The following is a 27502-nucleotide window of genomic DNA, read 5'->3' as shown; positions in this document are numbered from 1 at the left end:
ATTAAGTTTCCTCTGGCAGGAGCTATTCCTCACACCCCAACATTGCCTAGGTAAATATCACTCCCTCCAAACACAATGGTTCTACCTAGACTTTCTTAGGTAATCCTATTTGTCATTTACATATGTTTATTCTACAGTAGCAATATTCATTTTTAATGTATTCAAAAAGTACTTATTGTGTGCCTAATATGTACCCAAAAAGGTATTTATTGAGTACCTAACATGTACCAAGAACTCTCGTAAGTATTTGTGATAAAACGTTAGTGAAGAAACAAACAAAGATCCTTCATTCACAGAGCTGACATCCTATTATGGAGAAGACAGGCAATAAGCAAAGTATATATAAAAAATAAGTATATTACTTAATATGTTAGTGGGTTATAAGTTATAAAGGAAAAACTAAAAGAAGAGAACAGAGCTAGTATAGGAGATAATTAATTTTGGGAGAAGCGGAGTTTTAAATGAAGTGGTTAGTAGGCCAGAAAGTGATGTTTGAGCAGATACCTGAAGGAAATGAGGAATTAGTCCTGTGGAGGTCTGGAGAAAGAGCATTCCTGACAGAGATAACAGCTGGCACAAAGGTCCTAAAGTGGGAGCCTGGCTGGAGTGCCCCAGGAACAGTAAAAGGGCCCTTGTGCCTCAAGCACAGTAAATGCTGGAAGAGTAGTAGGAGATGAGGAGGAACAAGTAGAAAGAGGCCAGATCCTGTCAGGATTATTTAAGTCCATATGAGGATTGCAGCTTCTACCCTCAGTGAAGTGGGAATTATTGTGAGATTTTATGCAGAGCCATTGACCTGATCTCACCTATGGTGACTTGTTTTTGTACTCAACTCAGGCTGCTGTTGAAAATAAATGGTTTGAAGCAAGGATCAGACTATTTTCAAGTGGAAGTAGTAAGAAGGAAAAAATTCTGGATGTACTTTAGGATAATCAGGATTCCTTAACAAATGAAATTGAACTGTGGGAAAAATAGAAGTGCAAATAAACATAAGGTTTTTGGATTAAGCAACTAGAGAAAAGGAATGGTCATAAATTGAGAGGAAAGGCTGGGGGAATGCAGGTTTTGGTGGAGGGGGGAAGGTCCAGGGAAGATAAAAGAGCATTTTGGAACACCTTGAAGATGTCTAACAGGAAGTTAGATGTAAGAGTCTAGATTTCGGTGGGGCGGAGCAAGATGGCCGAATAGGAACAGCTCCAGTCTCCAACTCCCAGCACGAGCGACACAGAAGACCAGTGATTGCTGCATTTTCAACTGAAGTACTGGGGTCATCTCACTAGGGAGTGTCGGACAATCGGTGCTGGTCAGCTGCTGCAGCCCAACCAGCGAGAGCTGAAGCAGGGCGAGGCATCGCCTCACCTGGGAAGCGCAAGGGGGAAGGGAATCCCTTTTCCTAGCCAGGGGAACTGAGACACACAACACCTGGAAAATCGGGTAACTCCCACCCCAATACTGCGCTTTAAGCAAACGGGCACACCAGGAGAATATATCCCACACCTGGCCGGGAGGGTCTCACGCCCACGGAGCCTCCCTCATTGCTAACACAGCAGTCTGCGATCTAACCGAAACGGCAGCAGCAAGGCTGGGGGAGGGGTGCCCGCCATTGCTGAGGCTTAAGTAGGTAAACGAAGCTGCTGGGAAGCTCGAACTGGGTGGAGCTCACAGCAGCTCCAGGAAACCTGACTGTCTCTGTAGACTCCACCTCTGGGGACAGGGCACAGATAAAAAACAACAACAAAAAAGCAGCAGACCCACTGCAGACGCAAACGACACTGTCTGACAGCTTTGAAGAGAGCAGTGGATCTCCCAACATGGAGGTTGAGATCTGAGAAGGGACAGACTGCCTGCTAAAGTGGGTCCCTGACCCCTGAGTAGCCTAACTGGGAGACATCCACCACCAGGGGCAGTCTGAAACCCCACACCTCACAGGGTAGAGTACACCCCTGAGAGGAAGCTTCCAAAGCAAGAATCAGACAGGTACATTCGCTATTCAGCAATATTCTATCTTCCGCAACCTCTGCTGCTGACACCCAGGCAAACAGGGTCTGGAGTGGACCTCAAGCAATCTCCAACAGACCTATAGCTGAGGGTCCTGACTGTCAGAAGGAAAACTATCAAACAGGAAGGACACCTATACCAAAACCCCATCAGTATGTCACCATCATCAAAGACCAGAGACAGATAAAACCACAAAGATGGGGAAAAAGCAGGGCAGAAGAGCTGGAAATTCAAAAAATAAGAGCACATCTCCCCCTGCAAAGGAGCGCAGCCCATCGCCAGCAACAGATCAAAGCTGGTCAGAGAATGACTTTGACGAGATGAGAGAAGAAGGCTTCAGTCCATCAAACTTCTCAGAGCTAAAGGAGGAATTATGTACCCAGCGCAAAGAAACTAAAAATCTTGAAAAAAGAGTGGAAGAATTGACAGCTAGACTAATTAATGCAGAGAAGGTCATAAACGAAATGACAGAGATGAAAACCATGACACGAGAAATACGTGACAAATGCACAAGCTTCAGTAACTGACTTGATCAACTGGAAGAAAGAGTATCAGCGATTGAGGATCAAATGAATGAAATGAAGCGAGAAGAGAAACCAAAAGAAAAAAGAAGAAAAAGAAACGAACAAAGCCTGCAAGAATTATGGGATTATGTAAAAAGACCAAATCTACGTCTGATTGGGGTGCCTGAAAGTGAGGGGGAAAATAGAACCAAGTTGGAAAACACTCTTCAGGATATCATCCAGGAGAACTTCCCCAACCTAGTAGGGCAGTCCAACATTCAAATTCAGGAAATACAGAGAATGCCACAAAGATACTCCTCCAGAAGAGCAACTCCAAGACACATAATTGCCAGATTCACCAAAGTTGAAATGAAGGAAAAAATCTTAAGGGCAGCCAGAGAGAAGGTCGGGTTACCCACAAAGGGAAGCCCATCAGACTAACAGCAGATCTCTCGACAGAAACTCTACAAACCAGAAGAGAGTGGGGGCCAATATTCAACGTTCTTAAAGAAAAGAATTTTAAACCCAGAATTTCATATCCAGCCAAACTAAGTTTCATAAGTGAAGGAGAAATAAAATTCTTTACAGATAAGCAAATGCTTAGAGATTTTGTCACCACCAGCCTGCCTTACAAGAGACCCTGAAGGAAGCCCTAAACATGGAAAGGAACAACCGGTACCAGCCATTGCAAAAACATGCCAAAATGTAAAGACCATCGAGGCTAGGAAGAAACTGCATCAACTAACGAGCAAAATAACCAGTTAATATCATAATGACAGGATCAAGTTCACACATAACAATATTAACCTTAAATGTAAATGGACTAAATGCTCCAATTAAAAGACACAGACTGGCAAACTGGATAAAGAGTCAAGACCTATCAGTCTGCTGTATTCAGGAGACCCATCTCACATGCAGAGACATACATAGGCTCAAAATAAAGGGATGGAGGAAGATCTACTAAGCAAATGGAGAACAAAAAAAAGCAGGGGTTGCAATCCTAGTCTCTGATAAAACAGACTTTAAACCATCAAAGATCAAAAGAGACAAAGAAGGCCATTACATAATGGTAAAGGGATCAATTCAACAGGAAGAGCTAACTCTCCTAAATATATATGCACCCAATACAGGAGCACCCAGATTCATAAAGCAAGTCCTTAGAGACCTACAAACAGACTTAGACTCCCATACAATAATAATGGGAGACTTCAACACTCCACTGTCAACATTAGACAGATCAACGAGACAGAAAGTTAACAAGGATATCCAGGAATTGAACTCATCTCTGCACCAAGCAGACCTAATGGACATCTATAGAACTCTCCATCCCAAATCAACAGAATATACATTCTTCTCAGCACCACATCACACTTATTCCAAAATTGACCACATAATTGGAAGTAAAGCACTCCTCAGCAAATGTAAAAGAACAGAAATTATAACAAACTGTCTCTCAGACCACAGTGCAATCAAACTAGAACTCAGGACTAAGAAACTCAATCAAAACCGCTCAACTACATGGAACCTGAACAACCTGCTCCTGAATGACTACTGGGTACATAACGAAATGAAAGCAGAAATAAAGATGTTCTTTGAAACCAATGAGAACAAAGATACAACATACCAGAATCTCTGGGACACATTTAAAGCAGTGTGTAGAGGGAAATTTATAACACTAAATGCCCACAAGAGAAAGCGGGAAAGATCTAAAATTGACACTCTAACATCACAATTAAAAGAACTAGAGAGGCAAGAGCAAACACATTCAAAAGCTAGCAGAAGGCAAGAAATAACTAAGATCAGAGCAGAACTGAAGGAGATAGAGACACAAAAAAACCCTCCAAAAAATCAATGAATCCAGGAGTTGGTTTTTTGAAAAGATCAACAAAATTGACAGACCGCTAGCAAGACTAATAAGAAGAAAAGAGAGAAGAATCAATAGACACAATAAAAAATGATAAAGGGGATATCACCACCGACCCCACAGAATACAAACAACTACCATCAGAGAATACTATAAACACCTCTACGCAAATCAACTAGAAAATCTAGAAGAAATGGATAATTTCCTGGACACTTACACTCTCCCAAGACTAAACCAGGAAGAAGTTGAATCCCTGAATAGACCAATAGCAGGCTCTGAAATTGAGGCAATAATTAATAGCCTACCCACCAAAAAAAGTCTAGGACCAGATGGATTCACAGCTGAATTCTACCAGAGGTACAAGGAGGAGCTGCTACCATTCCTTCTGAAACTATTCCAATCAATAGAAAAAGAGGGAATCCTCCCTAATTCATTTATGAGGCCAACATCATCCTGATACCAAAGCCTGGCAGAGACACAACAAAAAAAGAGAATTTTAGACCAATATCCCTGATGAACATCGATGCAAAAATCCTCAATAAAATACTGGCAAACCGGATTCAGCAGCACATCAAAAAGCTTATCCACCATGATCAAGTGGGCTTCATCCCTGGGATGCAAGGCTGGTTCAACATTCACAAATCAATAAATGTAATCCAGCATATAAACAGAACCAAAGACAAGAACCACATGATTATCTCAATAGATGCAGAAAAGGCTTTTGACAAAATTCAACAGCCCTTCATGCTAAAAACGCTCAATAAATTCGGTATTGATGGAATGTACCTCAAAATAATAAGAGCTATTTATGACAAACCCACAGCTATATCATACTGAATGGGCAAAAACTGGAAAAATTCCCTTTGAAAACTGGCACAAGACAGGGATGCCCTCTCTCACCACTCCTATTCAACATAGTGTTGGAAGTTCTGGCTAGGGCAATCAGGCAAGAGAAAGAAATCAAGGGTATTCAGTTAGGAAAAGAAGAAGTCAAATTGTCCCTGTTTGCAGATGACATGATTGTATATTTAGAAAACCCCATTGTCTCAGCCCAAAATCTCCTTAAGCTGATAAGCAACTTCAGCAAAGTCTCAGGATACAAAATTAAGGTGCAAAAATCACAAGCATTCTTACACACCAGTAACAGACAAACAGAGAGCCAAATCAGGAATGAACTTCCATTCACAATTGCTTCCAAGAGAATAAAATACCTAGGAATCCAACTTACAAGGGATGTAAAGGACCTCTTTAAGGAGAACTACAAACCACTGCTCAGTGAAATAAAAGAGGACATAAACAAATGGATGAACATACCATGCTCATGGATAGGAAGAATCAATATCGTGAAAATGGCCATACTGCCCAAGGCTATTTATAGATTCAATGCCATCCCCATCAAGCTACCAATGACTTTCTTCACTTTCTTCAAACTATACTACAAGGCTACAGTAACCAAAACAGCATGGTACTGGTACCAAAACAGAGATATAGACCAATGGAACAGCACAGAGTCCTCAGAAATAATACCACACATCTACAGCCATCTGATCTTTGACAAACCTGAGAGAAACAAGAAATGGGGAAAGGATTCCCTATTTAATAAATGGTGCTGGGAAAATTGGCTAGCCATAAGTAGAAAGCTGAAACTGGATCCTTTCCTTACTCCTTATACGAAGATTAATTCAAAATGGATTAGAGACTTAAATGTTAGACCTAATACCATAAAAACCCTAGAAAAAATCTAGATAGTGCCATTCAGGAATAGGCATGGGCAAGGACTTCATGTCTAAAACACCAAAAGCAACGGCAGCAAAAGCCAAAATTGACAAATGGGATCTAATTAAACTAAAGAGCTTCTGCACAGCAAAAGAAACTACCATCAGAGTGAACACGCAACCTACAGAATGGGAGAAAATTTTTGCAATCTACTCATCTGACAAAGGGCTAATATCCAGAATCTACAAAGAACTCAAACAAACATACAAGAAAAAAACAAACAACCCCATCAAAAAGTGGGGAAAGGATATGAACAGACATTTCTCACAAGAAGACATTCATACAGCCAACAGACACATGAAAAAATGCTCATCATCACTCGCCATCAGAGAAATGCAAATCAAAACCACAATGAGATACCATCTCACACCAGTTAGAACGGCAATCAATAAAAAGTCAGGGAACAACAGGTATTGGAGAGGATGTGGAGAAATAGGAACACTTTTACACTATTGGTGGGATTGTAAACTAGTTCAACCATTATGGAAAACAGTATGGCAATTCCTCAAGGATCTGGAACTAGATGTACCATATGACCCAGCCATCCCACTGCTGGGTATATACCCAAAGGATTATAAATTATTCTACTACAAAGACACATGCGCACGTATGTTTATTGCGTCACTATTCACAATAGCAAAGACTTGGAATCAACCTAAATGTCCATCTGTGACAGACTGGATTAAGAAAATGTGGCACATATACACCATGGAATACTATGCAGCCATAAAAAAGGATGAGTTTGCATCTTTGTAGGGACCTGGATGCAGCTGGAAACCATCATTCTTAGCAAACTGTCACAAGAACTGAAAACCAAACACCGCATGTTCTCACTCATAGGTGGGAATTGAACAATGAGATCACTTGGACTCGGGAAGGGGAACATCACACACTGGGGCCTATCATGGGGAGGGGGGAGGGGGGAGGGATTGCATTGGGAGTTATACATAATATAAATAATGAATTGATGGGTGCTGACGAGTTGATGGGTGCAGCACACCAACATGGCACAAGTATACATATGTAACAAACCTGCATGTTATGCACATGTACCCTAGAACTTAAAGTATAAACAAACAAACAAAAAAAAAAGAGTCTAGATTTCAGGAAAGAGAGAGAGAGAGGTTGAAAAAGTAAATTTTTTATTTCTGAGCTTATGTATACATTTAAAGCCATAAGACTGAATGAAGTCATTGAGGAAATAAGTACAGACAGGAAAAAAATAAAAGACAAAGAACAGACCTCTGCCGTATACTAAGATTAAGTGTCAGGGGGATGAGAAGAAACCAGCAAAGGAGACCAAAGAGAAGCTACTAGCAGGATAGTAGGAAAACCCAATGAGTGTGGTGTCCTGGAATCCAAGTGAGCTAAGTGCATCAAGAGAATGCCATGGTAAGCCATGTCAAATGTTACCAATGGGTAATATAACGTAAGGACTGAGAAGTGTCAATTGACTTTAGCAATGCAATGATCATTGTTCACCCTCATAAGACTTGTTTCAGTGGAGTGGTGGTGGACAATGCTAGATTGGAGTGCACTTGGGAAAGAATGGTAGAAGATAAATTAGAATCCATAGGTCTGGACAGCTCTTAAAACGTCTCACTGCAAAACGGAAAAAAGAAATGGAATTGTAGCTTGTGTTGAAAGTACAAGCAAGTAAGAAAGGCAGAGAGATTGAGGGTTTGTATAATAGATTGTATATAATTATAGGCCATGGAACTTAATTTAAGTAAAGAAGTGAAAAGATGTATTTTGCTTAAAAAAAGACTGAAAGGATAGTGGATGAATTCATTCTAATTCCAGTGAAAATCAAGAGGGAAAGAGCTGGAAAGTCAAGGTACAGGTGTCAAAGAGTGAGATGCCAGAAGGAGAGATGATGTGCAGCAAGTAATTATTACAAAAGCTAAGGTGTGACCATGAGAGTGAATGACTGAAGAGTGATAGTAAAAAGAAAGCCATTACTAGAGAGCAGGACAAGGAGCTGAGTCTGGAATGTTGGAAGAATCATCTATGTGTATGGTGAAACTGCCAAAAATCAGGACAGACATTGTGGAGAGACTACTAATGATGCAAGAGCTAAACTGTCCGGGTGTATTCAGTTGCATAGGTATAGAAATGGGGAACATGGAGAGTTTAACTTAACCAGGGTTCTATTTTGTCAAGAGGGTGGAATGAATAAAAAAATGTATCAAGGGATCCAAGGGTATATGCAAGAAAATAAACCATAATGCTTACACACAGAATTTAAGATAGGTAAGAAGAGAAGAGAGAACATTGAGGGAATGAAAGAGACAAACTCTGGTATCATTAGTAGAATTGAAATTCCATCTTGGTAAATCATAGCTAGTGTTGGGAAATCAGTGAGAGTGGCCTGAACAAACAAGAAATAGTGGTGGTCAAAGAGTGAATGCATAAAAAATGTGTGCAATATTGTTTTTATTGGTTATAACAAGGTCTAATAAACTACTGTGGAAATGAAGGGCTGAGATAAGGTAAACATTTCTTCAGTTCGTGTTATTATAATGAGGAAGAAGGTTGGAAGGTCAGATTTGAGGAAAGAGGAATTTTAAATAGTCATGTGCTGCATAAAGACAATTCAGTCAATGATGGATGACATATACAATGTTGGTCTCATAAGATTGTAATACCATATTTTTACTGTACCTTTTCTATATTGAGATTACCATTGTGTTAGAATTGACTACACCACTCAGTATAGTAATATGCTGTACAGATTTGCAGTCTAGGAACAGTAGGCTATACCATATAGTCTAGGGGCAGTAGGCTATACCTATACCAAATAGCAATAGGCTATACCATACAGCCTATGCACCATATAGCCTAGGATAGTGTTACCTCCTCTAGGTTTGTGTAAGTATACTCTATGATGTTTGAATATCGAAGAAATCGCCAAATGGTAGGTTTCTCAGAACATATCCCCCCTTTTAAGCAATGCATGACTGTAATTGTTTTAAAGAATGGGACAGAGTAAAGACTAACAACTTTTAGAAGGATGACTAGGTGCCACTGAGTGCATAAATGAAATGAGTAATTATGAAATATGATATCTTTCATCATTATTTTCTCCAGAAGTAGAGGAACCTCAATTTTTCATAAATGGATATTAAAATTAATTTTTAAATTTCAATAAAATTCACAAAGGGAATTGCTTCTTCCTCCTTGTATTTCTTGAGTGCCTCAACTATTCAATAACCTTAAGCCACTTGGGCTTGGGCTTGCCATTCTTACTACCTCCAGGTATTTCCATGACTTGTGTGTTCCTTATTGTATTTCAGGTCAAAAATCAAATGTCCTAACTTCACAGTGGCCTTCTTTCTTACCAAATAAAAACTCCATTCCTCTCCCTGCATGCTACTGATCATTATCTACAATTATCCATTTATTGGTCTACTTGCTACATACGGCTTCCATCTCATAGAAACTTTTTGTCTTCTCTACAGATCTCAAGTACCTGGAACAGTGCTCCCCACATGTGGCACTCAATAAATATTCATTTAATAAAAAATAAGTGTAACACATTAGTAGTTCCGATATTTTAAAAAGTGGTCACAAATCAATTACAAAAAGATAGCTCGATAGAAAAGGGGACACTTGAACCCAGGAGGCGGAGGTTGCAGTGAGAAGAGATTGTGCCACTGCACTCCAGCCTGCAGGATAGAGCGAGATTCTGTCTTCAAAAAGAAAGAAAAAAAAAAAAAGGGGTGGGGGAGACATAATGAAACATTCGCAAAATGGACATGGTCAACAACAAAAGAATACATTTTAAATAAATATAAATTGAAACATCAGGATTTACTTTTTCACTTTAAGTTTCTATATATTTCAGGATTTTACAAATCTTATGTTTCATGATGTAGAGCAACACTCTGCAAATACGGTTTTGTGCAAATAGAGATTTTCTTGCCCAGGAAAATGCCCGCATGCAAAAGAAATACTTAGCTATTAGAACTAAAAATACACACACATAAATGTATGTGTGTGTGTGTGTATATATATATCTGTGTGTGTGTATATATATATATATACATATATATCTTGATTATGTTCATTATATTTCATATTTCATTTAACCTTCAACACTAATGATCAATATGGCAAACGCCTTGATAAATTTTCATGTTTTATTGTTTTAGGTACTGTGGCTATAGACTTGCAAGACACAAGCTGTAGATCAGCAAGTGGCCCTACCCTGTCTCTTCCTACAGAGGGAAGCAAAGAAATAAGAAGACCTAGCATTGCTCCCGTTTTAGAGGTTGCAGATACAGCATCGATTCAAACATGTGATCTTCTAAGTGACCAATCAGAAGATGAAACTACACCAGATGAAGAAATTTCTTCAAATTTAGAGTATGTTCAGATACTCTGAGGAGTAAGATTACTGGGTTTTGTGCTAATGTCTTTAAGTATTTTCTTTAGGTACCTTCCCACTAGGTAAGGAGCTAATGATCGTTCCTTCTGAACATCATAGTATCATTCCTATATACTTCTACCAAAACACACTGCTAGTAGCCAGTATCTCAAGTTTCTGGTTTCAATATATATTTCTAGTCTCTTTTTGCTCTTAATGTTTTGTCCTCAAGGAAAAAAAAAGATACAAATCAATGTTCCCAAGATATAAACTTCATTTTCATAATTGTATGCTTTTTATAGCATATTGTACTTTATACTTTGAATTTACATTATTACACATTCATATTGAAGTTCAATTATTCAATGAAATGAAAATGCAGCCCCCTCCATTAAACTTTCCTTACTTATCTCAGCGTTCAGCACTTTCATACACTATGCATTAATTAATATTTTAAATGTATGTTAAAAAGGAGTACTGTTTCCTTTTTCTAAGCTTCCGTAATAATAGAGTATCAATCTATATAGTATTAATCTCATTGTAGCCTGCAGTAGAGTTTGTTTACAGGTCTTATTCCACGTATTAAATTGTCATTCTTCAGGAAAACACAGCAGCCCACAGCCTTGACTGTGGAGTCCTAAGGACATTGTTTGCCATGCCAGTTCCATTTTATATTGGTTATGTACAAGTGACTTTAATTTAAAAAAAAAGAAAAAACTGGCGGCTGGGCACAGTGGCTCACACCTGTAATCCCAGCACTTTGGGAGACTGAGATGGGTGGATCATTTGAGGTCACGAGATTGAGACCAGCCTAATCAATATGGTGAAATCCCATTTCTACTAAAAATATAAAAATTAGGTAGGAGTGGTGGTACACACCTGTAATCCCACCTACTTGGAAGGCTGAGACAGGAGAATCGCTTGAACTCAGGAGGTGGAGGTTGCAGTGAGCCGAGATCCTGCCACTGCAGTCCAGCCAGGGTGACAGTGTAAGACTCTGTCAAAAAAAAAAAACTGGCCAATAATTCACCTGTGAACTCAGTGTAATTACTACTTCATAAAGCTATGAAGTGATTAATTGAGGTAATAGAGAACAAGTGCTTATGCCAAATCAATGTTTTGTGCAGAGTAAGTATTCAATTACTATTAATTACTATCAGTCGTAGTATGGGTATTAGTGGCATTGGTAATATAATCTCTAACATTTCTTCCAGTATCTTTAAGTAATGTTGAATTGAACTAAAAAGAATTTAAATATCATTGATGCTTGAAAATATTCTTTGTTCTAATTTATCCCACTTGAAAAATTATTGTAAGAAAGGTTGATGTACCCACAAAACCAAATCTATTCTCCAAAGAAATTAATGGACAGAGTCCTCAAATATATTTGGAATCCAGGATGGGAACAGGGAGAGGTTTGGTAACCAGTGTCTTCACTGGAAACAGTGTTTTGGAGTGTGATTGATATTCTTTCTTTACACTTCTTAAAAATTGAGAGGTAATTTTTTTTTTTAATTCCAGAAAAATGGGAGAGATGTTGCAGTAATTGCAGAGATTACCAACTTCTAAATTTACAAAATTACCCTCTAATTTTATCTCTCAGTCAGTGAAGTTTATTTCCTGAAAACACTGATTTGCATATCTTCTTTAAGATAAAACAGTTTTAACTAGGTCTGAAATTTTATGGCTTAGCAGGTAGATTTGTTAAAACCAAACACTCTTATTGGATAAGGGAATATTCACTAAATTTTATATTGTTGCCTAATTTTCATTTATGTTGCTGCATTTTAGAAGTTTCATTCTGAAAGTCAGTATAGCCGAAATATGCAGTTGGCTGTTTTTTAAAAGTCAGCAAGCTAAATGTCTCTGATAATGTTTTAAGCATGATTCCAACAAAAACTATGTTTTTAACCATTTAACTCAGTTATTGATCCATTTCGGTTATGCATTTATGTCTACTGAATACAGATAGAGCAAATCATCATAATGCATTTTGCTTTAAATGTATGTTATAAAAATTAACATTATTTTATTTTTTGATTTTTTTTTTTAAATAAAAATCTTCTAAGCTGTGAGTTAGCAAACTTTTTCTGGAAAGGAACAGCCAGCAAATATTTCAGGCTTTTTGACCCCTGTGGCAACTACTAACTCTGTTACCAAAGCACAAAAACACCTATACACAATATATACATGAGTGAGTGTGGCTCAATTACATTAAACCTTTATTTATAGATCCTGAAAGTTGCACTTCATATAATTTTCCCATGACATGAAATACTAGTTTGACTTTTTCCAATCATTTAAAAATACAAAAACAACCCTCAGCTTGCAAAACCACATGTTGGGCCATATTTGACCCTGGGGCCACAGCTTGCCTACCTCTCTTCTTAACTACCTCTTTATCAAAATATAATTGCAACACAGAGTTATTGATTATAATGTTATTAAAACAGAGGAGCATGTCAGTAACTTCATTTCCCAAATTTGCATGCCTTATCCAAGGGTAATAGTTTGTATTGTTTTACAGGTATGCTAAAGGTTACCCACCTTATTCTCCATATATAGGAAGTTCACCCACTTTTTGTCATCTCCTTCATGAAAAAGTACCATTTTGCTGCTTAAGATTAGACAAAGTAAGTACTTGTTGCTGTTATTTTGTTCACAAAATAAAATCATAGCATTTTATAATGACATAATGTAAGTAATTTATACAGCATTTTGATTACAATATGTTTAAGGGGTATTGGTATTATCTTTTCCAATGTAAATTTACATAAAGTGGTCAGTTTTACTTTTTCAACTGCACCAATGATTACCCAAATGCTTTAGTCTTCTACTAAATTATCCTAATGGATCTGCTAGTCATGTTGTTAAAGAGGAAAATAAGGTACCAAATCTCATCCCTATGAACCCTCAACATCCAAAGTCTCCAAAAATCATTTTGGCCAAATGTGCATTATTTATTTTATCATTATTACTTTATATCTTGTTATGAAATCCCTTGACATCATGGGAAGAGTAAGTCCATGTGCTAGACACAAAGATTCGTTTATAACTAAAGTGAAAGCTCATATTAGAGTCTTGCCTAATATTTCCTTTCTCAAAGTTTTACTGTCATTCTTGGACCAAGAGAAACTGTCCAAAAGGTAAAAATTCTAAGAATGCTAGAGGTTTTATCTTTTTTCACAGTGCAACCATTGGGCTTGACTGTTATGAGTTTATTCTCTTGAAGAATAACAACACTGATAAAAGGAAGAACCTTATATTCACTGCCCCTAGAGATTCAGGTGTGCCACTAATTCTAACTAAGAACTTTTTCTTTTACGTTACATTTTGAAGTTACAGTTAAAATCTCAGCTCTCCACTTAGAAGTCATGTAAAACGGGCAACTAACTTCACCAAGTTTCAGTTTCCTCACCCGTAAAGTGGATATTATTTTAATATGAACCTCATAGGGCTCTTATAGGGAGTATATAATTTAGTATATGTTTAATAAAGTGCAAGAAACTTAATAACTGAGTTGGTGCTTAATACATTTGGTTAATATTCTTCCTATTATTTTTTATATGATAAGTATTATAAATTTTGACTGTTACTATCAATCTTGAGGAAGAAGATTTAGAGAACATTAGAAAATTCTTGCCTTTATTTCCCTGAAGTTGCTTTAAGAATCTTTGTCATTACTCTGAAATATTCATCTGGGCCCATTGAGATGGATGATTCTGTCCTTCAAGACCATATTTTATATATATATATATGTTTCATTGTATATATATAGGCTTATATATATAGTGTGTGTGCATATAGTGTGTGTATATATAGGTTTTTGTATATATATAGGTTTCAGTCGAATGATATTCTGTCCCTCAAGACTGAATATATATATAGGTCTCATTCAAAAAAAAAAAAAATATATATATATATATATATTGATCTTGAGGGACAGAATCATCCATCTCAGTGGACCCAGATGAATACATATATTTATATATTTACTTTAATATTATGAAGCACTTGACATTTCTGGCCAGCTATGCATTTTCAGTAACATTAATAAACCCTAAATTTCAAGGCCCTTCCCCCACATTGACTCTTTTTAAGACTAATATTATTTATAATATTTTTGTTATTTTCTTTATGGATAAATCTTAAAATAATATATGCTTCAGTCACGACAAAACTTGGATTCACTTCTTCTGGTTTTATTTCTTTTAATACACAGTTAAAATAGAAAAAAGTATTACAAGACAAAAAAGTGGAAATAATTTATCTCCAAACAAGGATCCCATTCTAACTGAAAGGCTAAACTTTCAGAGAACAGGATTGGTGGAGGCACAATAAGAGGATCTTTTAATATCAAAGGACTGTTAAAATGCTTCATTTATCATATTAATGAAGCAAAATTTCTGGGTGTTGCTGATTGACTAGCAATACCTGGAATTATTGGTTACTTAGGTACCATTAGACTGATAGAAGGTGGTCTGCTATGTAAATGAGCACCCACTTTGGGATTATAGGAACAGTATGGGATTATGCAGCTGATTCTACTGTGTCTGTGAAGTGTGTGAGTTGGGATCGCGTTATCCAATTTATTCTGTGTCAGTATCAGTAGGGCTGGTGTCCTGGTCAGTGTTTATGAACACTAAATTCTCTGTTCTCTGCTCTTTGTTTCCCTATTAATTAAGCTATTTCTAAATCTCCTTAGGGAAAGTTATTTTTTCCTTTGTTGATCTCATAAATATTGACATTCTTGATGATCCAAACATCAGCTTAACACTATTCTTGTTGCATGTGTGATCTCTTTCTGAGTGACTTTATTTCTTGATATTACTTCAGATTCTGCTTATAATTCTCCAAGAACCCTTTCAATAAAGACTTGTTGCCCTTGTTCTTACCATTTCCTTTGTTCTCCATTCTTTCTTATACCTTAGAATTTCCTTCTGGATTCATTTTCCTGCTTCCTAGATTACCATCTTTAGAAATTCTGTTAAGGAGATTCTATTGGTGGTGAATCCTTTTAATTATGGTTTCCCTTCAAATGTTCTTATTTTGTGCTCATTCTTGAAAGACGGTTTACTTTGTGTCCAAGTCCAGGCTACTAGTTTAGTTTTTTTTTTCTTTTTTTTCTTTTTTCTTTTAGCACTTTAAGGACTTTGCTTACTGCCTTCTGTGCTCCAAATAATGGCTGAAAAGTCAGTACCATTCCAATTTTGTTTTTGTTTTTTTTTTTTCTGTTGTTTTTATTGTTCATGTGGCTCTTTTCTCTGTGTCTACTTTTAAGATCGCATTTGGTTTTTCATCACATCTCAAAAACTCTCAGTCAATATTTGCTTGAATAAGGTTTCTTTCTGACTCTCTCTTAGCTCTTTTTCAGATATTCTGATTAAATAAATGTTACATATTCTCACGATAGCTTCTAAGTCTTAATTTTTTCACCCTAGGTTCTGTTTCTTTTCTTCTCTACCTTTTGTTTTCATTTCTATCTTCCATTCTGTCCTTCACGTGATCCTTTTGGCTGAATCTTATGTGGAATTTAAATAATCTTTTGAGTTACACTCTTTAGTTTGAGAAGATACAGAGAAATAGATTTAGATATTATTTTTAACATCTACCTGCTAGATGTTATTTTAAATAGACTCTTGTTCTTTTCTCATGCTTTAAATGCTTTCTTCTATTTCTTTGAACATGTTAAATGTGCACATTTTGTATTCTGAATTTAATCACAAAATTCATAGTCTTTGTGGGTCTAGTTATCTTGTTATGATTGTTTCTGTTTACTCATCGTGCCTTGTTTTCACCAGTGTTTTTTTAATTTTTTTTATTAAAGAATAATGGCAAAGAATATTCCAGAGGTGTCCGAGTATGGTGGCTCATGCCTGTAATCCCAGCATTTGGGGAGGCTGAGGTGGGTGGATTGCTTGAGCCCAGGACCCCATTTCTACAAAAATACAAAAACAGTTGAGCGTGCTGGTGCCCACCTGTAGTTCCAGCTACTTGGGAGGCTGAGGTGGGAGAATCACCTGAGCCTGGAAAGTTGAGGTTTCAGTGAGCAATGATTGTGCCACCTCACTCCAGCCTGGGTGACAGGAGTGAGGCCCTGTCTCAAAAAAAAAAAAAAAAAGATAAGAATATTCCAGAGATTTAACTACTCTCAACCCACATGAAGAGATCAGAGTATTCCAGAGATTTAACTAATCTTAATCCACATAAATAAGAAATGCACATAAAGACATATAAAAGTAAAATAGCAGAACATCAAAATAGTTCTGCATGCATATAATTTAGCTGAAAATAATATTGGGTTAACAATGCTAATTCTGTCAAATTCTAGACTCCATGAAGTAGCAAAACGCCCTTAGCCCAACGATGAGTTTTTGGTAATGCTTTGTTCTTGTTTTTCTTGGTGTTATTGGGTATTTTACTTTAGAGTATTTGCATCATTACCTTGCAGCTCAACTATACATGTAGACAGTTAGGGTTTTTGTTTGTTTGTTTGTTTCGTTTTGTTTTTCACTGTTTTCTTTTCTTCATCACTTTAAGCATTCGGTACTGGGAATGTTCCCGAAATTATCTAATTATGATATTACTATATTTCTGGAAATGAAAGTCAGAGAAAATAAATTTGTAAAAGTGTATACCTCGATGTCTTCTAGCAGCAAGCTTTAGTTTACGATAGAACAAGCACACACACAAAATGTTGGCTCTTTCAACATCAACCTACAAACCTGCAGTTCATTTTCCTTGTCCATACACACTTTTATTTCTTGCTGCAGGTTGCAGAAATGGGCACAGAGAAATGTAACCATTTTCAAATTTATTAGAAAATAAGGATTTACATGGTTAAATTTTATATTTTCATATAGCTTAATTTTTTTCCAAATTTTAATGGAGTATAAAAATGACATTTCAATGTATACTTTTTCTTCTCTAGAGTTGCCAGCATAACTACTATGAGGATGCAAAAGCCTATGGATTCAAAAATAAACTAATTATAGTTGCAGCTGAAACAGCTGGAAATGGATTATATAACTTTATTGTTCCTCTCAGGGCATACTATAGACCAAAGAAAGAACTTAATCCCATAGTACTGCTGTTGGATAACCCGTAAGTATATTTTAAGACACACAAACAAGATAAACTGTATTTAATAATATATTAATGTATATCAAAAATAATTGCCTGTAATATGCTGGTAGTATTTTAAATCAGATACATTATGGTACATGATTCATTGGGAGTTATATTCTGTGCTGTGATACAAAATATATCATTGAATATGATTTTGTTTCATAAATACTACTTAAAACTGGAATATTCTGAGAATTTTATTTAAAACTGTTTTGCAAGTGGTCATCTACTCATAATACCACAGGAAACAGGCCACTGAAATAATTACTGCAATTTTCCTTAAATTAATCAACTAGCCTGTCAAATCTCTGCCAAAACTGGACAATTTTTTTTTTGTCTTTCTGAAGAACCATTAATTATCAGAGAAGCATTTACTGATCCATTTTTATATGTTATAACACAAAGCATCATCAGAGGTTATTATGATCGGACCACTGTTAAACCATACATTCTATGACATGATAGAAGTAATGCTTTACCATGTGCATTTATTTTGAAAATATTGGATTGGTTTACTTTTGTTAAATAGGACTACTTAAGCATTTCAAAATTCTTATGCAAATATAAATATAGGTCACTGAATGTGATGGTCAAAACCATTTTATTCTAAAATTATAATATCCATCTCTGTGACTGGAAATTAGTAGCAGGTGGTCTTCAGATTAATACCATATTTTAGGATTGTCTCACTCTCCTCATCCATTCCAATGTGATGCAAATGTCAAGATGAACTATTAATAAATGAGGCCAAATTCTGTTGCCTTGTCTTTGCCTTTCAAAATTATCAAAGTTTTCCTTAGGAGAGACATCTCCCCAATACATTATAACTTTATAGTGTTGCTTATTCTCACTATACCGATATCAAAATGCTTATTGATGCAACTTTCTTAGCATCATCATTATAAGAATAATCGACTGCAAAAACTTACCACGCTTGCAGAATTTTCATTTGAAGAATTTTCAGATATGATTACTTAATGACTTTTTCTATACTTCTTCAACATCTAAGGAAAACTGAGGCATATTTAGGGTAAATGTAGGGGAACAGAAACTTGGACCAAATTTCAGAAGAAATAAAAGCTTGTTAAAATAAATTTCAGAACAATCAAAGTCGCGTTGTAGGATGGCCATGGCAATGCAGTGTTTGTAAATCACTTCTTTCAAACATAACCTTAATTCTGAAGCATCTCTGGTAGGAAGCTCCAAGGAATTGGCTGAGCTGCCACACAAGAGATGCCTAACTATGTGAATTCAAATGTGTCAGCTTTTGCCTTCTTTTGCTTATGATGAGTCCATTGCCCTGAGAGTGGAAGTTAAGACAATGGCATTTGCAAACATTGCCTTAGAGTAGCTCCATGTTGTATGGCTTGGATCAAACTGGATCAATTCAGGTACCAGGTTACAGACAGGAAGACAGGAAGTGGATTGAGAAGAAAGTGGAACTGTGCTTACAGCATCGTTCTGATAGGACTAAGGACAAAACTGTATGTTCCTCCTCTTTACATAGTTTCAAGATAAAGTTTCTTGTTCTGATGTGTAAATCGCCCTACCCAAAATCAGTCTCTTCATATTTGGGACTGGAGTTCACTCTATTAACAGAGATGGACTCCTCATTTTCAATCTTCAGTCTTGCTAGGTAATCTTATCTCAAATCTCTAAGTCTCCATTTTCACGCAGGTGACAGGAGCTAAGCAGTGTTTTACTTGTATGTTTTATGTAGATTTTAGAGTAGCTATAACCAAATCAATCCCTTTCTGTTTGGTTTTGAATAAACAGGTTACAGAAATGTCTGATTATTGAATGATTGATTGATTTGTATATTAAGATTAAAAAATCAAGTCTGTGATTGTTCAAGATTGATCAATGATCAATCACATTGATCAATGATTGATCAATCACAGAACAATCTGAAAACTCCACCTCTCTTAATTACTGACAACTGGTTAGTATTTCTCTATAAACATATATGTGGCTTTTATCAGAGAATAATTCATCTGAATAAGACCATAAAGATTATTCAATAAAGTTAATGCTATTTACCTCTATCCTCTGTTCATAATTATAATGACTATTGGTCATTTACTACATGTCAGTCATCATACACACTTTAATTTACATTTAGTTGCACAAGTCACATATTTACATTACAGTGATGATTTAGTCTTAGCAAGATGTGCCCAACAGTTTAAACTCTCAAATTATGATGTAAACATTTAAATAAACCAAAAGCGGTGTGAGGTAGCTACAACGCTGTCTCTTATTTTAAAAGGATGTAAAAGAGACACAAAGAAGGTGAATGACCTTTTTCATGGTCAATTCTTGGATTAGACTTTTCTACGAAATTTCTGTTTTATTTTTCTTTCAACTTACAAGTTTTTGATATATGAAAAATACATGTTGCTTGCTCATACTTTTTGGAAACAAGAATATATCTTAACTGGATTATTTTTGCATTGAAAGTTCCCTTTGCCTTCCTAATGGCTTACATTTGGGAATCCAACAGTCCACATTATATTGTTATTAAATCATTCTTGTAGGGTTTGACTTTATTTCAAAGGGTTAGATTGAAAGTACATGCTGGAAAATCTATTAGCTTTCTGTGTACTTCCCGAAAGTAGTGTCAAACATTCTTATTTATTGTCCTCTGTTCCTTTGGTTAAGAGTGAGGAAACTAAAACTAAACACCAATTAACAATGTTCCAGGAAGTTTTATGCAATTCTTTTTTTTTTTTTTTTTAAACAATGAGATGCCTATTGCTCTGAAATGGAGAACATTTTGCAATCTATTCTACAATATTACAAAAAAAATACAAGGCTTTCTTCTTTACAATATTTCCATGTTATGGGAATTCCTACAACGATGATTGCATACACTTTTAGAATTATTAGTCAGTTATGAAGGTTTGACTTTACTTTAATTTCACATGCGTAGAGCTGAAAATCAGTACATGGCTATTTTAAAAAATTAGTTGAAAGTCCAATTAATTCAATGTAACAGAAATAAATAATAGCAGATGTAATAAGCAAGGAATTTTAAAGTGTAAATTAAATTTATAATATTCATACACATAATATGCCAAAATAAGTGTTCACAATGTTTTCAAATATAAAGCTTTCTAGATCTCAAATGTAATTAAATAAAACTCAGTCATATTGGAAAGCATCTTTCAGTTGGTACTGGTTCATTAGAGCTGGTGTCAGTTCTGATCGGTTGGCCATCTGTTCTGTTTGGTCTGTTGTGCCATACTGATTTTAAATATTTTGATTACCACCCCAACCTTAAAGATCATCTAGTCATTTTTAACATCATCTCATGTGAAAGACAGAAAAGCAAGTCAAAAGCTAGAATATATTATCCAAAGCTACATAAGAATGAAGTGAAAGATCCAGGCTTTTGCTCTTAATATTTATCAAAGTCTTGTTCACACTATCCATTTATTAAATGAATCTTCTTTCCACATATGGTGCCAAGTAAACTTCAGCCTATTTTAAAAGTAATGATAAAATATCTGATGTCAGTGTTCTTATTTTTAAAATTCAAACTTTAGACTCATTCAGATATGAGATAAGTTCTAAATTTATTCTCTTGATAGGTCTGTTAAATGTTACTGAGTCTTTTTAAGCCATATTTTTCTGATTTGTAAAATGGTTAAAACATTTATCTTTAAAAGCTATTGTGAGATGAGGTAGATAATGTATATAAAATCCTAATGCAATATCTGATTCATAAAAGGAAGATGAGAAACATCATTGTTTTCTTCTGTCAATCAAGAAAATAACATTGTTACTATTCAAACCGATGGAAGGATTTATATGGAAACCCAATTAATGAAAAATCACACTTATTTAAGTAGTTAAAATTAAACTACTTTCATATTGTCTAGCAAGGAATAAACTACTTAAAAGTAGAATTAGGAAATGTTAAAATAAACTATGCTCATAAAAGCATACTATACTCATTTCTTGAACTTGAAATAAAGATATTAAATTTTTATTGTTATTAGTTAAATGGGAACAAAATAATGGTCTTGAATTTTACAAATTCATACAAATTTGCAAACCTTTTTTACTTCCTAACAGTCACTGACTAATATTTGAATGACAACTTTTACTATGAGAATTTCTTTAAAAATATGAGGCTTTTGGCTCATAAGTAGTCATCTTTTGTGGTGAATTGCAGTTAAGACTCATTAATGAATGTGCTCATTTTTCTTCTGTTTACTAACATCAGTTACTTTTTGTGTTTGTTGAATTTTTATTTTGTTTATTACCAGTTAGTTTCAGCCTGTGTTGCTTTGCTTTGTTTCGGTTCATGCATATTTATTCCTCCCTGAATCTATATTTTTTTGTCATGTTTACCTTTTTAATTGATTATAAAATACTTATTTATATATGAAGCAACTTTGGTCTACAAATTTTGTATAAATAACAATTTTTCGACATTTACTTCTTATTAATCTGTTTGTAATGAGTTATATACTTAAATCTGTCAATCATTGTCACCACTTCTCCTTAATGTAATTCCTAACATAAATAAGCCTTCTCTGTTTAGCAGTCAGATTTTTAAAAATGCATACATTTTAATCTACTGCATAATATTTTTAAATATAAAACTCTTCATCGGTACTTTGAGGACATAATGTAGGAAAAGGACATCTAGTTTTAGGAATATTTTATGTTTTTGTTTAATGTTTTTCAATAATAATGCTTCCCAATGTAAAGGTTGTGCTTGCCAATTAGCTGCCTCCTAATGATTAAAAAATTGTTTTATTATGAGCCTATGATATCATTTATGTTATTCAATTACTAAGCAGGTCGGTGCCATGAAAACTGTTGACAATGTATTTAGGTGAGCTGGCATAATACATGTAAATGCAGAATTTATTTATTCTTTATGTTTCAGATTTCCTTTTAAGCCACCTTTTTTCAATAGCTATAGTAGATGAATCTATCTGTTATACAAAATTAAATTTTGCAAAAAATACAGCATAGTAAACCACTTACCTTAGATGTCTTTCATCAGGATTATATATTTAGCACGGTTCAGGTGACTTCATTTACCTTGTAACATAGCTGCTCTAATTCATGTAAGGATGAACCATGCTACCACAATACAGATGTTAAAGCAATTTCCAAGGATTTGGAACATTGCTTGCCCATTGTAAGTACATATTTGTGGTAAAATTGCATGTGACTGAAATTCATGAGTCTCTTACAGCATAACAATGATTAAATTTGATGGCCAGTTAGCTTTTATATTCTCTGCTAGACAAAGCAACAAAATAGAAAGGCCTTATCTTCATTTTTAACTCTAGTAGAAGGGTTGGCATAAAATCAAGACTTACTTTGTCCACAGTGACCTCAAGACACAGGCGAAGGGATTTTTCAGATCACCACAACAGCTCAGTGTTGCCCCACTCTTGTGGGACCTGCATCCTCCTGTGTGCTTCTCCAATTACAAGACAGGGTGAGAGAGATGTGGAGGGTTTTGAATCAGCAATTAAAATAGCCCTGCTAATTTTAAGAAGCAGGACAGTGCCTAGAAAGAGTATAACTAGAAATCTCTACCATAAGGCACTATCAGAGACTGCTACTGGAGTGTATATTTGGTTATAATATTTGTTAAAAACATATATCAGGATCTTTAAAACTATTTATAGGCTGTGATCCACTAATATCTCTTCTATAAATGTTTTGGGATAATGATAAAATATCAATGCTTAAAAAAAAAAAGAAACGAAAGTCTTCAGAAGATGTGAACACCAGTGTTAAATACAATAGCAAGGTACTGCAAAGAACTGATAACTGCAGTATTTCACAGCAAAAAGTGAAAATAACTTACAAAATAAGTGAAGATTTTAAGAATGAAGTGTGGTACATTTGTAAGATGTAATAATATTGGGTCATTTTAATGACTACAAAGAAAATTAATGATAGGAGAAATTTAATCGAAATTAAAATAATGGTATTCTTTACAAGTTTTTTTTTCTTTTAATGTTTTGCTGTGTTGAGCATTCCTTTTCTTCAGACTGTAAAGAGCTGGAAGGATGACTAACAGGAGAGAAATAAGTCAGGGAGAGAAAAAAAGTGCATCTAGCCAGGGAGGCTTGTAGGTACTATAGTTTTCTTGGCCTAGTATTTTCCTCTCCTCCTTTTACGCTGGACAAACTTCTACTAATCCTTTAACATTCAAATTAAATATCATCTCTATGAAATGTTCCTCAATTCTGCCTCCTAAATATAACATATTGTTTGTTTTTTACAGATTAAAATATGTAATAGAATTGTATGATTTTTTACGTGAATTTTTAAAATTCTGTATTTCTTATAAGTTAACAGGATATTCTTTTGCTTAAGCCTGAATGTATTAAAATGTCTATTAAATAAAATTTTTGGATACATATATGCTGAGTCAATAGATACCTGAAGGAATTAATAACTTTGTAAAATGAATACAATAGATTAAGCAATTTCTAAGGAAGCTTTCTGGTTTATGGTTCTTTCCTCAAATATGTATATAAGTAAAGATTTCAGTCATAAATGTTTCCTCAATAATATATATTGAGTATACTAATAAGTTTAAAAATGCATTACTTTCATTATGATTTTATATAATACGTATTTTGCATGAGCATATATACTATATTTATTTGACATACTGATATATTATATAGGGCATGTTGTGATTATACATCTATCCCTTAGAGAAAGTGGTTCTTAATAGACATGCTTAATAGTTGCTCACTAGTAGGCATTAATTAGTACCCATTGCTTTAAATCATCTAAAAAAATGCATTAGTTTTGTATTTTACAAGGCCTCCTCTGCATGGATAACTTTTAAATTTATATATAAGATTTCTTAGTCATAATTAAGAATATCAATTCTGTATTTTTGTAGAATTATGCCATAATGTTTCTGATTTAGAAAGCTGAAATACAACTTGTTTTTATAATTCTGAGGCATTTTATGATTCATAACAAGTGCAAATGACATTTTCTAGTTAATGTTAAGAAAAAAAGCACTAAAATTAATTTTGTCAGCAGTGTTGAGTTTTGGAAATACAAACTAAGTCAACTTACTTCCTTTCCCTAGAAGTGCTGCCACTGTTGTGACATTGTGTTTCATTTTGTAACCCATCTACTACTTAGGCCAGATATGCATTTTCTGGATGCAATCTGTTGGTTTCCAATGGTTTACTACATGGTGGGCTCTATTGACAAGTAGGTGACAAAATCTTTGGCACACTAACTAGTGTAGTGTCCTGTGGTTTGTCATGTGCTGTGCCTTGTTACTGCATGATGAGTGTAATTTGCCGTGTCAGTATTGCAAATATGATATATTTTGCATGTAGAGCTTATGTTCTCGTGTTATACATCTTGTATTAAACTTTCTAAGCAGTAATCTATTGTTGAATTAAAACAAATCTTGCTGCATGTCAATTTTGTCAGTTTTGCTCAGTTTCTAATGCTATTTTTAGTTTTGTGTCATCTATAACAACGTTATTACTATTGACATAGTGGTAGAGAAAACTAAAGTTGCAATATTGTGATGCATTGATAGCATTATGATAACTTCTGGAAACTGAAATAATTTAGAAATGCTCATTTTAACTTAGATTTATAAATTAGAACAATTCCTTTAGGGTTTACTTTGGTCACATGTCAGAGTTTATAATTTCTAAAATATTTGTTAATTAAAAGGTCATATGTGTTTAACACATTAGTAGTTAAATACAAATTCTTATACATGTGTCATGGTGACATTAAAATATATATAAAAATAAAAGATCAAAAAGCTAATATACTTGAAATAATGTTACTTTTCCACTTCTAAATAATGTCAGCCAGAGCCTTCAAAATAAAATGCTAAAATTTACCAGCTGAGAACTTTAATGCTTACATTTTATCCTGTAGATGTTGAAGAAAACAAAGTCTTATAACTTTGAAAGTATTCAGTGCTGTGGATATGTTAAAGGTCAACCAGTCTAAAATATGTTTAGCCTCCATTCTACATTAATATAATTTACATCATCAGGTATGATAATACTAACCAAGTAAATAAACTGTAGTTAGATGCACTAAAATTACTACTTAAATTCTACACATGTTTTATAACCAGTCATCTTTTTTGAAATCTTTTGAGATGATAGTGTTCTGTTAAAATTTGTTAGAAAAACAGTATATCTAAAAGCTAAAGAATAAGCGTCCCATCTATCTTTTCTGATGTAAACTATGAAGTGGATTCTTCCTCCGTAAAAGTATCTATGATGAGAGAATAAAGAATTGAGAGGATCAAATTACTAGGGACAGAAATAAAACAGAATTGGCTACAAACAGCTAATTATTGGTCTGGGGACTGTTATGTTCATCTAACAGTTCTCCTCTTTTGCTTGTGTTTGAAATCTTTCTTTAAAAATACCTCTTTGAATGAATTAAAACACATTCACGAACACTTCTTTACACTTACACATTTCACATTCTAGTCCTTGCAAAAAGGGATCTTAGAGAGGGATAGAAAGGGAGGCTTTGCCAATTATTCCTATAACGTGTTTTCTGTCTAGATTGACTTTCTTGTGCTGCCATCTGCTGGCCACACTGTGTAAAGCATCCATGCTGAGGAAAAAATAAGGCAATGGCCTTGCACAGATTATGGACAGGAGTTATAAGAATTAGTTGGAAGCCTACTTTAAAAAAAAAAAAAAGCGCAGTAGTAAATAGAAAAAGAATAATATAATCTTAAAACTTAAAAAATGAAAAAGCTTCTACATGGTTTAGAAATATTATTCCAAATTTATTTATTTTCTGTATAGATTTAAATTCATAATTAATGATAATTTGCCAAGGTTATGAGTAAACTGTAACAGCTAGTATTTTTGAGACTGGAATTAATCAATACATGTGGGTATAGGTAACAGTTAGCTATGTAGCACGGGTACTCTCAAAGTGAACTTTTGGTCAAGTGTTCACTTCAACGTCATTGAATTATTGATGATTAAATATTCATCTTTCCTATCTTCACTTCTATGCATATATACTTATCCAGTCACTCTTATCCTCGACTGCCCTATCCTTTCCTTTTCCTATATAGGTAATTATAATGGAGATATTTATTAATGAAGAAAAAAGATTGTGAAAACTGAAATATGAGAAAGTAATGTAAAATTATAATAAGGTGATATGAAGACATATGACTTAAGCATCATTTTGATGGTCCATAAGAGCCATACTACATTCATTTCCCATCTAACTCTTTCTTTTTTAATGTATTTAATAAATTAAGAAAAATTATGATACATTTCCTGAATAAAAGAAAGACCCAAGTATCCCTAGGCATTTAAACTTGAAGGTCATCATAGTGGTTGGATGTTATGGTCCTGGCCCCTCTTATCATAGGAAATTTATTTGGAATAACATTCTGTTTCCACAGTTTTAGCCATAAAATCTCTGCCACAGACCATTGTTCCTGATTCAAGCGAAATATTTTTTCTGGACTACTCCTGGGGATCTTGGACTCAAGGCTTTGGTAATACCCTCTCGCCTAATAACAGAGTAAGAAATCCTGCCTCCCGCCTTCCCATAAAAGGAAAATAATTCCCTCTAACGTGACATGGCTAACTCAACCAATCATGCACTTGGAAAAGATCCTCAGGGACTTCACTCTTCAATTTTAAAACCTAAGAGAAACTACTGCTCTTTAAGCTTTAAACATCGTATTATAAATCAGAAGATATGGAAATCAATTAACCTATCTTTTCTTATCTGTCTTCAATCAACTCTGTACCTAGAACATTCTTGTACTCATTTGAGTGTAGTCTCCATTATCCAATTCAGTTCTACTTTTCTAGTTTGCATGAAGCAGAGACA

At 34.8% G+C, this 27502-nt stretch overlaps 1 protein-coding gene across 2 annotated transcripts in view; it reads left to right on the top strand.

The window, feature by feature from the left end:
• The window catches only part of KCNT2 (potassium sodium-activated channel subfamily T member 2), a 371426-nt gene that overhangs the window by 272183 nt on the left and 71741 nt on the right, over positions 1–27502 (top strand). For both annotated transcript variants that reach the window (XM_033196980.1, XM_033196979.1), the window contains exons 17-19: positions 10296–10509; positions 13038–13143; positions 17442–17614. In XM_033196980.1, the coding sequence (XP_033052871.1) occupies positions 10296–10509; positions 13038–13143; positions 17442–17614 (493 nt within the window). The remainder of the gene's footprint in view (positions 1–10295; positions 10510–13037; positions 13144–17441; positions 17615–27502) is intronic.

The sequence above is a fragment of the Trachypithecus francoisi genome, unplaced genomic scaffold (genome assembly GCF_009764315.1).
Source record: "Trachypithecus francoisi isolate TF-2019V2 unplaced genomic scaffold, Tfra_2.0 Lachesis_group5, whole genome shotgun sequence".
In the NCBI taxonomy this organism is placed as follows: domain Eukaryota; kingdom Metazoa; phylum Chordata; class Mammalia; order Primates; family Cercopithecidae; genus Trachypithecus; species Trachypithecus francoisi.
This window is presented reverse-complemented; position numbering and strand designations above follow the sequence as displayed.